Source organism: Labrus bergylta, chromosome 6 (assembly GCF_963930695.1).
Source record: "Labrus bergylta chromosome 6, fLabBer1.1, whole genome shotgun sequence".
NCBI classification, from domain to species: Eukaryota; Metazoa; Chordata; class Actinopteri; order Labriformes; family Labridae; genus Labrus; species Labrus bergylta.
The window spans coordinates 28036372-28052882 of NC_089200.1; the positions used below are offsets into that span (position 1 = coordinate 28036372).

General features: G+C 41.0%; 1 protein-coding gene across 2 annotated transcripts in view; it reads left to right on the forward strand.

Annotated features, from left to right (window-relative positions):
* The window catches only part of LOC109982112 (unconventional myosin-VIIb), a 29532-nt gene that overhangs the window by 2841 nt on the left and 10180 nt on the right, over positions 1-16511 (forward strand). The window contains exons 6-37 of one of the 2 annotated variants that reach the window (XM_020631196.3): positions 1130-1251; positions 1360-1502; positions 1597-1710; positions 1826-1979; positions 2069-2145; positions 2228-2347; positions 3298-3437; positions 3545-3755; positions 3835-3970; positions 4362-4531; positions 4633-4773; positions 4861-5019; positions 5121-5213; positions 5694-5788; positions 5882-5966; positions 6050-6268; positions 7141-7350; positions 7439-7645; positions 8608-8772; positions 9276-9575; positions 9655-9815; positions 9896-10022; positions 10123-10242; positions 10942-11115; positions 13262-13489; positions 13583-13750; positions 13842-13959; positions 15189-15315; positions 15430-15593; positions 15701-15882; positions 15966-16087; positions 16175-16329. In XM_020631196.3, coding sequence (XP_020486852.2) covers positions 1130-1251; positions 1360-1502; positions 1597-1710; positions 1826-1979; positions 2069-2145; positions 2228-2347; positions 3298-3437; positions 3545-3755; positions 3835-3970; positions 4362-4531; positions 4633-4773; positions 4861-5019; positions 5121-5213; positions 5694-5788; positions 5882-5966; positions 6050-6268; positions 7141-7350; positions 7439-7645; positions 8608-8772; positions 9276-9575; positions 9655-9815; positions 9896-10022; positions 10123-10242; positions 10942-11115; positions 13262-13489; positions 13583-13750; positions 13842-13959; positions 15189-15315; positions 15430-15593; positions 15701-15882; positions 15966-16087; positions 16175-16329 — 4907 coding nt within the window. Of the gene's footprint in view, positions 1-1129; positions 1252-1359; positions 1503-1596; positions 1711-1825; positions 1980-2068; positions 2146-2227; positions 2348-3297; positions 3438-3544; positions 3756-3834; positions 3971-4361; positions 4532-4632; positions 5020-5120; positions 5214-5693; positions 5789-5881; positions 5967-6049; positions 6269-7140; positions 7351-7438; positions 7646-8607; positions 8773-9275; positions 9576-9654; positions 9816-9895; positions 10023-10122; positions 10243-10941; positions 11116-13261; positions 13490-13582; positions 13751-13841; positions 13960-15188; positions 15316-15429; positions 15594-15700; positions 15883-15965; positions 16088-16174; positions 16330-16511 lie in introns of both variants that reach the window. The other variant, XM_065956103.1, reaches the window with a different exon arrangement.

Genomic DNA, 16511 nt, shown 5'->3' on the forward strand with positions numbered 1-16511 from the left:
TAAAGAGACAAGTGGAGCAAGTCAACCGTTGCCACACATTACAGCATTTATAGCCTAAGCTAGTTTACAATGCCGGTCCCTAGATGGTCCTTTAAAATAAATAAACCTCAACAACAGATACACATAAAAGAACACCACACACAACAATAAACAGACAGAACATGGCTCACAGGAACAGGAACAGGATACAAACTATCAAACAAAAAATGGAGGTCAAGATCATACATAATCACAAGACTGAGTCCTCTTTAAGAACTGTTTCAGTTTGGGTTTAAAATGACTCCAGTCTGGTTCCAGTTTGAGCTCTTCAGGTATAAAGCATTTAACATGTTGATCCCCTGAACAGAAGAGCCTTACGATCCAAGTGGAACCACAAGTTCACCGAGCACCCGAGGAGCCTAATGATTTAAACATTTAGAAATGTTTAAGAGAAGCAAACGTAACCAAATGATCAAGTCCAGTCTACTTTGATAACAAGAGCAAACACTACACATGTCAAGATATTTTAATAAAAGAATCTCATCAACCTTAAAATGAGGTTTGTTACAGTGTCCTCCACTACGATGTATGAATCACCAAACTGGATTTACAATACGTTGTTATCACGATATTTCTAAGACTGTCTAATTTCTTATAACGACATGAGGTTGAAGTCAATTTATGAATACACATGATTCTTTTTTTCATCTTTTGACAATAAGAAGGCCAAATATTTTTTTCTTTAAAAATACAAGTGATACTCATTCAATATGAGATTTTACACAATACATTTCTTTCTTTATAAAAAGTGACACTGATAATGTCTTACAAAAATACATTTTTATATTGTTTTGTCTAAAATAAAAGATGGATTTTAAAACAAATACAAACATTTTTACCTTAAATAATCATTTAAAGTATCAGACTTGCAGCCTGTTTTCTTTGCATTGAAGCACAGAAAGTTTTTTAAAGACGGTGATAAAGAGCATCGCTGTTTGTTTTTGTCAAATAGTTTAAAACTTGTCATAATTGTATCGATTTTTTAATGTATTGCAGTTAACATCTTGTCTGTGTTTTATACGAAACAAGACAGTTGAATATGTTTTCATTGGCTTTTTCTCTCATGATTACTTGCATGTGTCTGTGTCAGTGGAGAGTCAGGAGCAGGGAAGACTGAGAGCACCAAACTGGTGCTGCAGTTCCTGGCTGCAGTGAGTGGGCAGCACTCCTGGATCGAGCAGCAGATTCTTGAAGCGAACCCCATCTTGGAAGGTAAGGAGAACAAAACACCAGAGACCTGTTTCAGGAATGTTTTCATAATCAGCTGAATCCATTGCTTCTCTTTATGTACTTTAATGTCATTTATGTTTTTCTTCTCAGCCTTTGGGAACGCTAAAACGGTCCGTAACGATAACTCCAGTCGATTTGGGAAGTACATTGACGTCAACTTCACCAAAGGGGGCGCCATAGAGGGGGCTCGGGTTGAGCAGTACCTGCTGGAGAAGTCCAGAGTGTGTCGCCAGGTAGGAAGACCCGGTTTCCTTTTTATATTTACAAGAGCAGGACTATAGATGTGAAATGTCCCCGTGGTAACGAGCTTGTCTTTTTCTTGTGCAGGCCCCCGAGGAGAGAAACTACCACATCTTTTATTACATGCTGATGGGAATGTCGGCCGACCAGAAAAAGATTCTTTCTCTTGGAAACGCTGCAGAGTACACCTATCTTACCATGGTACTGAAACACATCTTACATAGAATGGAAAACTCTCATTAAGAGAAATGATCGTATCACTGATGACAAGAGTTGAAGCATCATTTAGTTTTAACTCGTGTGATTGTCTCATCAGGGTAACTGCACCAGCTGTGAAGGGCGCGATGATGTGAAGGAATACGCTCACTTTCGCTCAGCTCTCAAGATCCTCATGTTCACAGAGAACGACTCCTGGGAAATCTGCAAACTGCTTGCTGCTATACTCCACCTGGGCAATGTGACATTTGAGAGTAAGGACATTAGGATACAATGGGAGGCGTATATTTAAAAATTTGTTCTGTCAAAATAAACATAATTGTGTTTTCTTGGGTGATTTCAGGCACCATAGTGAACAACCTGGAGGGCTCTGACATCTGCAAATCGTCTAATTTCGACATGGCCTGCCAGCTTATGGAGGTAGGTTTTCTTTTTATTCAATAAATGCAAATAAAAGATTCTGTCATGGCGTCTTCTGACTGCAGTTTGTCTCCTACTTCAGGTGGCTCCTAAAGAGCTGGGGAAGAGTCTGACTGAGCGCTCACTCATGACGACTCGAGAGAGTGTGACCAAACCTCTGACCTGTGAGCAGGCTCAGGACGGCAGGGACGCCTTTGTCAAAGTAATCAGTCAACACTTGTTTGAGTTTCATTTTCAAACACAAATATTAGCCTATTTAAAAACATACCCTGAAGTCGTCCTCTGTATGATGTAATGCCAGAACACACTGGAAAACAAAATCAGTGGATGAATTATTCACTTATTATTCACTTCATTTCTTACTAGTTTTACAAAAAAAAGAAACACGTTCTGTCTGTTCAAGTCTTCTCAGACTGGGGTCAGCGTACTTGTTGATCTTCATCGAATAAAAGTTTTTTTTTAGTATAACTTTGGTTCACTGCTTTAAGCTTCATAATTATTCTAGATTTAACCTTAAAGGCTTTATATGCGATCATCACACTTAAATATAATATAAATCAAGTATATCCTCTGAAAATAACTCTGTGAGTCATGACTGTCTACAATGGGTGTAACACCCGAGTCCCACTGTCTGTGATGTTTTCAGAGTTTTCAGAGTCCTATCTTCAGTTTGTTTACATCGTCGGGACGGCCGGCTGACTCCTCCCCTCACGTATAAAAGTTGTTTAATTGAGGGACTAGAGAAAAGAAGAGTAACATACTGTACTCACTGCTTAACTGTGTTTCTAGATCACGCTCATTTCAGGTAAATTTACATGCAGTGTGAAGATACGAGCATAATAAAGATCGCTAGCATTAGCATGCTAACACAACAATGCACCGCAAGTTGTTTTGGTTTCATGCTGGTGCTCAAGGGCGACATCTTCTGGATCAAAAAATCGCATATATAAAACCTTTAAGACAGCTAAAGTAAGACAGTCGTCCGAGAACAATGTCAGATAACGATGGACTCCTTCATCACCGCTTGTACAGTCTGTTATACAGTGAGTGTAGGTGTTAAAATGCATGACATTTAGATCACTTGTGTTGATTATTCCATGCAGTAAATGATTGTAAGTGTTAGTGAGCTGTTCTCTGTGTCGTTGTGTTCAGGCCATTTATGGAAGACTTTTCATCTGGGTTGTGGATAAAATAAACGCCGCCATTTACAAACCATCTGAGGACACCGACGTGGTCCGACAGTCAATCGGCCTGCTCGACATCTTCGGCTTTGAGAACTTCAACAAAAACAGGTAAGAGTTAACGAGAGCTGTCTGTAAATAATTCAAATAGCTTTTGTCTGTAGATAAAAGTTGTCATTGACCGTCTTCCCTCCTGTGGGGGTTTTGATTTGTTGCAGCTTTGAGCAGCTGTGCATCAACTTTGCCAACGAGCAGTTGCAGCAGTTCTTCGTGAAACACGTTTTCAAGCTGGAGCAGGACGAGTACACCCGGGAAAACATTGTTTGGAAGCACATTGACTACAAAGACAACCAAAGCACCCTGGACGTGTTGGCCAGCAAACCCATGAACATGCTGGCGCTGATTGACGAAGAGAGCAACTTCCCGAAGGTCTGTATTCTCCATTCACCTCATCAACTTCTGATCCACCAGAAGAAGCAGGTTTCAACTCTCTTCTGTTGATTCGTAGGGCACGGATACCACCATGCTACAAAAGATGAATCAGCATCATGGGAAGGGGGGCATCTATATTCCCCCCAAGAACAACTACGAGACGCAGTTTGGAGTCCAGCACTTTGCTGGAGTTGTCTACTATGATTCAACAGGTAGATTTTAAAGCTCTAAGATGTAACACATCATATTTATCCTCTGTCAGAGTGTCATGAAAGTGCATTCTCAGGACCTCTTTATGCTCTCTGTCCAAAACACTCGGACAGAAATTGCAAAAAGGGCTTTTGGGTACTCTGCACCCTCAGCCTGGAATCTGTAGCAGAATGACTTAAAGCTCAAGGAACTGGTGTCCTTAGATGTTTTTAAACCTAAAATGAAAGACATGGAAGCAGATTCTATAGGATGTCGATGTTTTAGCTCGGCTGTTTAAACAACTGATTCCCAGATATGACTCATAGATGGTTCTATTTTAATCCAAAATGTAGTGCTTTGTAAATTGTACTTTGTCTCTCTTTGTATTTCTGATTAAGCCTTTTTTGTTTTGAGGTTTCCTTGAGAAGAACCGTGATGCCCTCAGCACAGATCTGATTCAGATGGTGCAGACCTCCGCCAATAAACTCCTCAAACAGGTGTTTCAAAAAGAGCTGTCATCCAGTACGACCAAGAACAGCGTCAACCCCAGGATGGTCATCACCGCGGCGAGCAACAGCCTTCGAGTCAGTGCAACCTGTAGCTCCAGCATCAGACACAGCTTAAAAACACCTTCATTGTAGGTATGTACTCACACTTTACTTCATATTTTTTTCATGTCTGACAGCAAGCGTCGGATGGCAAGAAGCGTGTGCCGACTCTGATCGGACAGTTTCGTCTGTCTCTGGATTCCCTGATGAAGACACTGACTGTGTGCCAGCCTTATTTCATACGCTGCATCAAACCCAACGACTTCAAGAAGCCCATGGTGAGGAAAACAAACAGTGGTGACTCAACCAAAAGTATTCAAAAAGATTTAAAACCGTTTGATAGAAGTGGACCCTCTGTGTCTCAGCTGTTCGACAGAGAGCTGTGCATCCGTCAGCTGCGGTACTCTGGCATGATGGAGACCATCAGGATCAGGAAAGCTGGATATCCCGTACGCTACACCTTCCAGGAGTTTTTAGATCGCTACCGCGTCCTTCTGAAAACCTCCCTCTGTGATCCTAAAACAGTAAGTGGGAGGTTCAGATGTGATCATTTTGTTGCTGATAGCCTTCCTTCTCATCTGCTCCTGCTGTATTTAACGTTTTAATGTTTCTTTTGCTCTTACAGGAAAGCCAAGAGAAATGCTGTGAAAGCATTTGTGAAACTGTGCTGGATGGAGAGGGAGACTGGAAGACGGGAAAGACCAAGATTTTCCTCAAGGTGCTGCTTTACATTTTGATGGATTGTTCTCTTCAGCATAATAAGCAGAATCATTTCAACTTTATAAGCAATGAACACCTAATTAATCAGGATATTAAAACACTTCCAGAATAGTAATGTTAAAGGAAGATTGTGCAACATTTTGTTCATAAATACAGCAGAAATCAAGTTTATCCTCTGTGAGAGTCATCACTGTCTACAATGAGTGAGAAGCTTGAGTCCCGCTGGCAGTGTTGTTGTCGGAGCCTTGTTTACATCACGCTTACATGGACAGGGCAGCCGACTCCTCCCCTTGTGTTTAAAGCTGTTTTAGTCAAGAACAACATAAAAAAAGAATATCATACTCACTTTAATTTGGATGTCATGGAAGCGTTTTCTAGATCAAGGTCATTCTGTGTCAATTTATATGCAATGTGATTGATTGGCTTGATTGGTGAACGTTCCCTCGAGGTATTTGAACACTTCATTGTTTTCTCTCAGGACTCCCACGACACCATGCTTGAAGTGGAGCGAATGAAAGAATTAAATACGAAAGCACTTCTGATCCAGAAAGTCCTGAGAGGCTACAAATACAGGTATGTGACAAAAAGCTACAAGATGAAACGTTTTTTTTTTTTTGCTGCTGTAACAGTCAACTTTAATATCTTTATGGTTCATTCCCTCTAAAGGAGACAATACCTGCGGCAGAAGGCCGGTGCTCTCGTCATTCAGAAATACTGGAGAGGACACAAAGGCAGGAAGCTGTACAGAGTGGTGAGTCACACTTAGCTATAAAGCGTTGTGAAAATGTAAGCCTATAACATCGAATAAACTCATGGATTATGTTACGATACCAGGTCCAGCTGGGCTTTGCGAGACTGCAGGCTCAGGTTCGCTCTCGTCAGCTTCACTACCAGTATAAGAGGAAGCGTGAGGCAGCCATGGTGCTGCAGACTCAAATCAGAGGACACCTCGCCAGGAAGGAGTGGAAGCGCAAGAGAGACGCTGTGATCCTGCTGCAGGCTTACACCAGGGGTGGGCTGGCAAGAAAGGCTCTCAAGAAGATGAAGCGAGACGTAAGTTCAACTTATGTTGTAAAGAAATAACACTTTAATTATTTTTTTTATGTATTTGTGACCATTGTAAAAAAAAAATTTAAAGTCTGCTTAGTGTGCTGGTTTGAACAGGTAGAGCAGTGGTTCTGAACATTTCATCATGAAATTAACATAATTTAACACTACCCTTCATGCTCCACATTAAGCCTTTGAGCTGCCTCTCTCATACCTTCAACTTTTAAACTGTTGCTTTTATTGTGGCGGCTCAGATTGAAGAATGACTCACAGAGACTAAGTGGGCCTGTTACTGTGACTCATTCATATCACAAATACATTTTGTAAATTTTGAGTTTTTCTATTTTTTTATTTCTATTGTTTATATTTTTAATTGCCTCTTTACTTTTTCTGCTTTAGTCCTTTGCACCGAAAAAACAAGTCAAATTCCTCGTATGTGTGAATGTACTTGGCAATTAAAAAATCTGATTCTGATTCTGAAAATCACTATATCATTGTGTAGATTCCTTCATCAAAACATCACTCATATTTGTATCTGTTATTTGAGATCCACAGTTTTTCTACGTATCACTGTAGTACAGGATTATGTGTCAGAAGTCCCTGCTTCAAAGTCTTCTCCCAAAGGGTCTTTGAGCATGGCACTAAATCACAGCCTGCTCTAATGCCACCACACTCTAATCAGCAGCTGAAAACACAATCATGTTCAGAATTATACAGTTAAGGTGTGTTCATTTGATTGTTATTCCTCTTTGCTATGTCTGCAAATGAGTACAGATGTGTTTATTGTGTTTGGGTCAGGCCTACCTGCTTAGAAGTAAAAAGAAAATAAAAAACAAAAATAAAATGTCCTGATCTCTTTTTATGTTGTGTTCTTTCAGTGTTACCTCTCCGCTAAAGACAAAGAAGCAGAAGAGAGGGCCTTGATGGAGAAACAGAAAAACTTGGAGGAAGTGCTGAGGCAGAAGAAAGAGAAAGAGACCACAGCTCAGACTGAGAGCATCACAGACCAGGAGATGGTGGAGCGCATGTTTGAATTCCTGCCCAGGATAGTCGGAGGGCAGGAGGGGCAAGCACCCGTGGGATACGAGGTTCGGGGAACTAAAATGTTTGCAAATTTTGTATTCATTTTAAAAAAACATTTTGAATCATTCACTGACTGTTTGAATCTGTTTTCAGAAATTTGAGGGGATGATCACAGAGGAGATAGACATCGACGATTTCCCAATCGAGGAAGATCTTCCCAAAGAAGACTACGATGATCTGGATGAATACTCCTTCTCTAAATTCGCCTCCATGTACTTCCAGGGTGCGGCCACCCCCACCCACATCCGTCAGAGACTCAGGCAGCCTCTGCTTTACCACGAAGATGAAGGAGATGTTCTGGTACTTCTCTCTGACTTCCTTTATTCATAATTCAAACTTTCCTGATACACTGCAAAACTCAGATATTAGTGTGTATGTCTAACTTCTTGTCCAAAATATATTGACTTTATCTACACTCTATACAAGCTACATCCACCTGACAAATCCAGAGAAACATCTTATTTCAAGATATCACTTATATAAAAATAGCCCTGAATTGCTTGTAATAAGTTATCTTGCAATACAGCAATCAATGTTTACTTGCTAAGTGTTTTGAGAGTGCACATTAAGTAACATAAACATGTAAATATGCCAGATTGTTAGCCATAGGCTAATTTCTATTTGTAGTCCCTTGGCAGGTTGGTGGTTCACACATATACAAATTTACATAAAACCACAATGACAAGCAAAAACCAAACAACAACATAAAGAGACAGAAATTTACACGCTTAGTAATGGCTGTGTGATGTTGTTCAAAACAAACCAGAATAAAGTCACCTTCAGAGTTTACGTGCTAAAAGTTTCTACTACGGGAGGTAAAGTACTGCAGTATTAAAGTGCTGGAGTATTGATTATGAAGTTCTGATATAAATTGCATATTTCCCCCTGAGGCTGTAACTTTAAAGTGCTGGTGTGATTGCACATAGCCCTGTTGCACAGAGTTTGTATACAGACATGTATGCACATACTCTTACTCTTGCACAGGGTTGGCTACATCGATGTATGCATGTTGGTAGATCTAATTTTAAGACATTGGCAGATATTCTTTCCCCTTTACAAACAATTAGGGCCTTATTTTTCACTTTTTATATCTTGAAGTAAGATGTCTATCTGGACTTCCCAGGTGAATATGGCTTATAAAAATTCTAATGAAGGACTAAAAAGTTAGACACTAGCTAAGATTTGAGATTTTGCAGTACACTTGGAACGTTTTGGTTTATCTCATTAACTCATCACTCATTTTTCTGTTATTTTATCCGCAGGCTTCTCTGACAGTGTGGTGGATCATCCTGAGGTTCATGGGAGACCTCCCTGAGCCTAAGAAGCAGGTTAAAGCCCCAGGAGCCCCAGCTCAGGAACGGTTTCTGCCGCAAGACCTGATCTCCAGAAAAGACAGACGCCTCAGCCACATGGTCGGCCTAGATCAGGTAATCATAAAGCACGCTGTTAAATAAATCTACATTTGCACATCAGAGGGATTTATTTTTTAAAGTGGGGTTGTAGGAGGTACTTGCCAATAGTTTAAGTGCAGGTCAGCTCAGCCCATTAATAACAAACCGGTGAGAGAACTAGCACAGACGATATTTAGCTGCACACATGACCGGTTTTAACACAAATTTTTTAGTAATTTTAACAAAAGAAACAACGTCTGTGTTAGTGAACGCTATAGTTAGACATCAGTTAGCTCATCAGCAAGCTTTTTTTGCACTATACATGTTCCTCCACCTGTACTGCACTGATGAAGCTGTGGTGATTTATCGCCTCTACTTTCTGTGCCGTTACTCAAAGTGGTTTCTCAATAAAGGGGCCGAGCTGACCGGCATGTCCTGTGGCCATAACACTTACTGTTAACAAGTACCCTCATACAAACCCACTTGAAATCGTTATCACAGTATTTTACATTTTAACATATCATCTGTGATGGTTTCAGAGGGTGCTAAGGAATAAAAAAGAGAGAAAGCCCTCCACTGTACCCGAGGAGCCAGCACCGATGAAGAGGGGCTCCATTTTCACCGACCTTCTGACAAGAAGCAGGAAGCCATCTGCCGTGCCAGGTGAGACAGCTCAAAACTCGAAGGTGTACACAGTGCCAGAGGGAAGCCCTCGAGCGAGGAAGGGATCCACATTTACCGACCTGCTGTCCAGGAACAGAAAAGCCTCCACTGTTCCAGAAAACACAATCCCAAAATCTGCTTCAGGCCTCAGAAAACCCTCGATCATCATGGAAGAGGTGAGCTGTGAGCCTGGAACTATTTTCACTTTGTGTTGCTGTGAAGTGTCATCTTTATGGATACGTCATGTTTCTTTAGTCTGATGACCTGACTGAGGAGTCCAAGCCTCCCACCCTGCAGACCGTGCAGGAGGACAGTGACGCCATGGTCGATGAAGGACCGACTCTGGAGCGGCCGCTGACGTCTTTGGAAAAACTTCACATCATCGTGGGATACGCTATTGTCCGACATGACCTCAGGTAACTGAAGATCTAAACATGCATCCAAGCATCTTTTCTAAAAATGTTACTCAAACAATATTTGTCTTTTTTCCGTCCAGGGATGAGATTTACTGTCAGATCTGCAAACAGCTTCAGGAGAACAACAACCGAAACAGCTACTTCCGTGGCTGGATCCTGCTGTCTCTGTGTCTGGGCATTTTCCCTCCAAGTGAGCGCTTTACAAGAGTGAGTACAGCACTTTTACCAGCCGCGTCAGACTCATAGATCAGCGTGCCACGTGGTGTAATGTTTTGTTCATCTTAACTTTGAGTTCTTGTTTCCTCAGTACCTGCAAAGCTTCATCCGTTTCGCTCCTGGAGATTATGCATCCTACTGTGCAGAGAGGCTGAGACGCACCACGATGAACGGAATGAGAGGAGAGCCTCCGTCCTGGCTGGAGCTGCAGGTAAGAAGAGTGATACATTATGTCTTCTGACCACATGGAAATCAATATTTTTTACAATGCAACTCCCATGTGCAGTATGGGTACATTTCTCTCTGTTCTAAAATAGATACTAAAACTCTTACTTTTTTTATATATGTATTCAGTTTTGTGTTGTAAAAAAATAATACATGTGAAAAAAATTATGGTTCTTCAGCTTGTCTGCGTAGGCTGTCAGTCATCCAGGTCATGGTAAATACAAAGCTTGATCCAAAGGCAGCTGGACTGGTTGAAGATCCTGAAGATGTTTCACCTCCTCCGGTTCATCTACTTCAAATAAAAAAAAGATAAACATACAAAAGAGAGCCTTTAATAAATAGACTTTAACTGTATTCAGATATTAAAGTTAATGCTTGTTGATTAGAGTTTTTATTTGGAAAACAAATATGTGACTGATTTAGTAACTGTTACTTTGTCTCTACTGTGAGCAACACAAACTAAATCCTGACCTCTGTAGAGAACAGAGAGGGCAGCAGAAGTCCTACAGAAATGTATGTTTTTAAGCTTTGTTGGAATTAACCCTCCCAGCTGTCTTTGAGGCTCACTACAACCAGCTGTGGGTGAAAATATTTTTTTCTTTGTGTAATCTGAGTGAACATGCCCACACCTAGTATCTTTCATCACTGTTAAATGAACGGGCTATTCTCTGTTGTTCTGTGTCAGGCAACCAAGACAAAGAAGCCGATGATCGTGACAGTGAAGCTGATGGACAATCGCTCCGTGAACCTGCCCGTTGACTCGGCTTCTACCTCCAGAGAGATCTGCCAAGCTCTCTCGAACAAGATCAAACTCAAGGACACCTTTGGCTTTTCTCTCTATGTGGCCTTGTATGAAAAGGTATTCAATTCTCTGCTTTGCACCATGAATCTTTAAACAAAATGCCCAGGCTGATATTTACTTCAGTCTATGAAATCAACCTGCCTTTTGTTTGGGACGTCCATCACAGGCATTTTCAAACAGAAGTCGTGCACAGCAAAGATGGGAAAGTCAATTTACACCAGCAAATATATTTAACTTGATCTTGCTTTGTAAGACAGCTCATCTCTGCTCACCTGCTGCACTGTGGTAGACTAACAAGTGCTGTGCTGCCCCATCGAGCTGTGTAGACTTCTTAGTTATTCTATCAGTTTTTTGCACAAGGGAGATTTTCATAACTTGAACATTGATTTATTTCCATCTCCAAAGCGAGCACAAGCAGCAGAGTGGTCCCTGTCTCTCCTGTCACACACTAAAGTTTACATTTCTTTCTGTCACAGTTTGTCAAAAACAAATAATTTATTTCACACAAAAAAGGCAAGCAAAGGATTAGCAAAGAAATGTCCAGGTATCAATCAAGATACAAACAAAAATCCAACTGGGAAACAAGGAGAAGTTTTAGGGATGACACATGACAAACTGACAACAAGAGGGAAGGAACACTGAGGCTGTGTCCAAATCACTCCTCCTTCACAGTATAGTGCACTATATATAACTCACTGGGTGCATCCAAACTGCAAAGTGCCTACACAATTTAGTAGTCATTAGACAGTAGACTGTACCTACTGTCCGTGCTGTACACTTTTAGTATCTGCTGTTCAGTATGCACACACAGTAGGCAGATATTTGTTCCTACTTAGTCTGATTTATTCAGTGTGGAAGTGGCACCATTTGCGTTACCCGAACCGGCCGCATCCATCCTCTTTTGTTTTTTTTGTTTAGCTTTGTTCAAGAAGAGTAATGCACATTAAAAAGATAAAACAGGAAACACTAAAGACTAATAGGAAACATTAAAATAAAGAAACACACAAGGGAAACAAACAACTCCAGGGAAGAATGAGACAAACTAAAACAAGAAAGAAAATCTCAACTCTGAAATAAACAAAACACAAAACTAAACCAGAAACTCCTGCAGAAGAGTTTTTAGAGGCCGTGCTCACATTCTGTGGATGACCTTTAACCTTCTCTCTCTCACCCTCAAGCACACTCACATTATTCTGTCTTTGTTGGACAGATGTTGAAGTTCATTTTTATTTGTGTCTTGTTGCTCTCATCTTATTTTTGGTCTGAAAACTATTTCAACACTGAATGCACAGGGGCCTCTAACTGAGAGCTGCCTTTATTAGTCAAAAGGTGCAGCAACACCAGGCTAGTAAAAGGGACTTTCATTTGGGATGAACTTGTTTTTGAAGTCTTAGGGTATTGAATAGTGGATCTTCTTTTGTATTATTGATGCTCTGTGGTTTATAAAAGACAGATTCCAAATTCTCACTGAGGAAGTTGAATACAAAACATCCCACCAATGCAAGAATCATGTTCTGTGAAAAAAGGGGAAAGAAAAAATGTCCTTTGTGTCAGGATGTTATAAAATCTTTTACCAGAATCCTGCACACATCTAATGTTCAAACAACCACACCCGGTCTGCCCCCACAAAGCCAAATACATGAAGAGTAAGAATAAAAAGGGTTAACAAAGAGAGAAACATGCAGATTACTCAGGCAAAAAGATTGAACAGAATTTATTTTTGCTTCACACACACAATTTAGACAAAGATGTCAAGCTTATTACTTATTTTCCTTTTAGTTTAAAAACTGCTTAAGCACTTAAAGATGAACAAGTACTCACAGTTAATAAAAACAAATATAATATGCAGATTTATTGGCAGAATCAATGAGTTTAAGTGGATTTATTGATCTGTATCTATTAGGAGTTTGGAGAACTTGACAGCCTGTAAGCTGCAGACTGTTCACTGTTTGTGCCACTCATCACCTGCCAACAGCTAAATAAATGATTTAGAAAAATTCTTAAAGATACTTATACTTAAAAATAATCCGCTTCAATTGTGAGTTCTCGTTAATCTAAGGTTGTGCAGTTTTCAGTGGGTCAAAGCCATACATAGTTTCTCATTTTAAATACTTCTTTTTAAAAACAAGATTCCAAAAAGTGTCCTTTCTCCTGCTTTATTGGTTTTAGTATCAATAACTTCAGATGTTGTTTTATCCTGCAGGTGTGGGCTCTGGGCAGCGGCCGGGAGCACGTGATGGACGCCATCTCTCAGTGCGAGCAGGAGGTGAAGAGGAGAGGAGGGCAGGAGCAGCACGCTCCCTGGCGTCTCTTCTTCCGTAAGGAGATCTTCACTCCATGGCATGACTGCAAAGAAGACAAATTCAGCACAGACCTCATCTACCAACAAATCATTCACGGCCTGAAGTTTGGGGAGTACCAGAGTGAAAAGGTGGGCTTATATGTATATGTTTATCTGACATTACTCCTGCTGGTTTATCTGATTTATATTTTACATTTCCCCTCTCATATTTCACCTCCACAGGAGGATGACCTTGTCCAGCTGGCTGCCAAACATTTATATGTCCAGCACGGCTCAGACAGCAGTCCAGAACATGTGAAGGAAACGGTTCAGGACTGCATCAACAACTCTCTGCTGGAGGCAAAGTCAGAGGCCAAGTGGGTGCAGATGGTCAGCACCGCTCATGCTCAGGTCAGTCACATAAAACTCAAATAAATCAAATCTATAATGATCTTCAGTTGGTTAAATACTTACCTCAGCTTTTTTTTAAAAATCACACCAGGGTTCATATTTGAGCTCAAGTCAAAAGACCGATTCAGTGAAGGCGGAGACGGTGGACTACGCCCGAGAGAAGTGGCCCATGTTCTTCTCAAGGTTCTTTGAAGTTGTCAAACTGTCAGGTAAGGATCTGTCAGCAGCTAATGTTTCCAGTCTCTCTGATTTGTTTTGTTAAGTTAAAATAATCTATTCTTCAAGAAATTGCAATTATTTGCAATTTCATGAATCCATATGCCTGGCATAGATTTATGACAGTGTTAAGATGATATACAAGCTGTTATCACTCAACAAATAAGGAATAAAAACCTTAAAATTTTTGTTGTTTTTGGCATGTCCATCCTCTCCGTCTTTTGCCTGCTGCACTTTTCAGAAAATGTGTGTTTGTGTGAGATTTTCCCTTCATGACATCACAAAGGGCAGTAACCCCTCCCCCAGGTGGGTGACACTCCCACAGCTAGGTGTTTGTTCTGCCCTCTGAGTCTGTAAATAACAGGGAATGGTGTGAAAAAGTCAGAGACACTTGAGCCCTTCTTGAGGGGCGTGGTCAGACACAGCTCATTTGCATTTAAAGCTACAGACACAGAAACAGCCTCTTCTGAGCAGGGCTGAAACAGAGGGGTTTATAGGCATGATCAAATACAGGATCAGAGTGGATTTAGAACAAGAAACTTTTGTTTTTGTTTAGGGGATCTCTGATATGTGCCCTTTAATTTCTTCATGTTATGACATTCCACTGAGTTGTGGTTTTCACAGAGCAAGTTGACTCTTAATGTTATTATGTTTACACTTGTGTAATACATGATCCTTAACCATTAGTCCATCCATCATATAGTCGGTTGTTCATCTTTTCATTGCATGCCAGTGAATTTATAGCCTCGGCTCTGGTGATGGTCGTGGCTGGAGGCGTTATTTTTATCCGTAACATTCGTGTGAACGCGATATCTCGGGCACGCCTTGAAGGAAAATTTGGCACAAACGTCCTCTTGTTCTCAAAAATGAACCGATGAGTTTTTATGGCCAGAGGTCAAAAGTCACTTTCAGTGTGTGGTATCTAAGCAATGCCTGGAGGGAATAAAATAAAATTGAAATAAATGTACAATCCCTGCTTTAATCGAGTAAATATGTGATTAATTCATTAGAAGGAGGAGGGTAAGAGAGAGAGATTTCTATGTCTGCACACATTCATGCTGCAATCAATGTTTTGTTTCCTTGTAAAAGTGGCTGAGGAACGTCTCATAAAAAGTAGAAGCAACTCTTTATCCTCGGCAGGAATATAGGTCATTATTGCCGTCTTATCTTCCCTGACTCATGATTAATTGCTTCTTGTTCCCGTCATTGGTGTTTGTTTTAGGGCCTGCACTGCCAAAGAACAAATTCATTGTGGCCATAAACTGGACGGGCATCACTTTCCTGGATGAGAGAGAGAAGAGGCTGCTGGAGCTCTCCTTCCCCGAGGTCACCGGAGTCAACACCATCAGGTAGAGACTGAACCAGAGGAGGAGGAAGTGTTAGTGTGTGTGAGTTTAAAGAGGTAAAGTCCAGATTTAGAAAACAATGTGCCATTACTGGATTCGGCTTTAATGCCCACACAGGGAGGGTAAAGCATCTGGACAGGCGGTGAATCTGCTGACCCTGAAAGGAGACTTCACTCTGAGTGGGACTGCAGCCGGAGACATGGCGGAGCTGATAACGATGTTCCTCAGCGGACTGATGGAGAGATCTCAGTACGCTGTGACTTTGAAGGAAGCCTCACAAGGTCAGAGGACCTTTGTTTTTTCTTCTTATGTTTTTTAACAGCTAGAATATCTCTTTTGAAGTCACTTCTTCTGACTCTTTTCTGAACTTTCTTTCATTCCTTTGCAGATGACCCTGCATTGCTCAGCTTCAAGAAAGGAGTGCTCATTATAATTATCAAAGACGATGAGTTTCCTTTGCAGCGCGGCTGGATTAAGGGCCAAAATGACAGCACAAAAAAAACAGGAGCCGTCCCCGCTGATGATATCTTAATCCTCCCCACACTCAGCAAACCCACAAACGAGGTCATGGTAGGTAGACATCTAAAACAACTCTTAGAAGCTCTATTCTTTCAAGATTGTTTGGAGTATTAAAAGTGTTTTCTTTCTTTCAGAGCCTCCTCAACTTATCCCCTAACCAGAGGAAGAACATCATACAGGCAAACCAGAAGGAAACAGGAACCATGGAGAGATTGGCTCCGTTCACGCTGAAGGAATTCTCCCTTGAATACTTCAGGTGTTACAAAGTTCACAAGCTGATTATCAGGAAAATGATTACTGGAACAGCAAAAGAAATATCTGTCTTGTGTCATTAATCCAACAGGCAGCTCACAAAGGACGTGAACCGTCAGGTGATTTCCAGAAACGCTGCTCCTGAGAAGCTGTGGGCGAACTCCAGAGAGCCAATCAGACAGCCCCTCCTCAAGAAACTGGTGGGAAACCCCGAGCTCAGCCACAAAGCCTGTCTGGCCTTCACTGATATCCTCTGCTCACCAGATTTATTTAAAACAAAAATGGCATTTATTATTATGTGTTCATACCAGTATATATTTTGGCTTCTTTTTAGAGTCCTCCTGTGATATGTATCATAACTTGGTAAAGCAATAATTGTGGATGTGTGGAGCCGCTGACAGCCCCGAAATAATTTAAGAAGATACTTT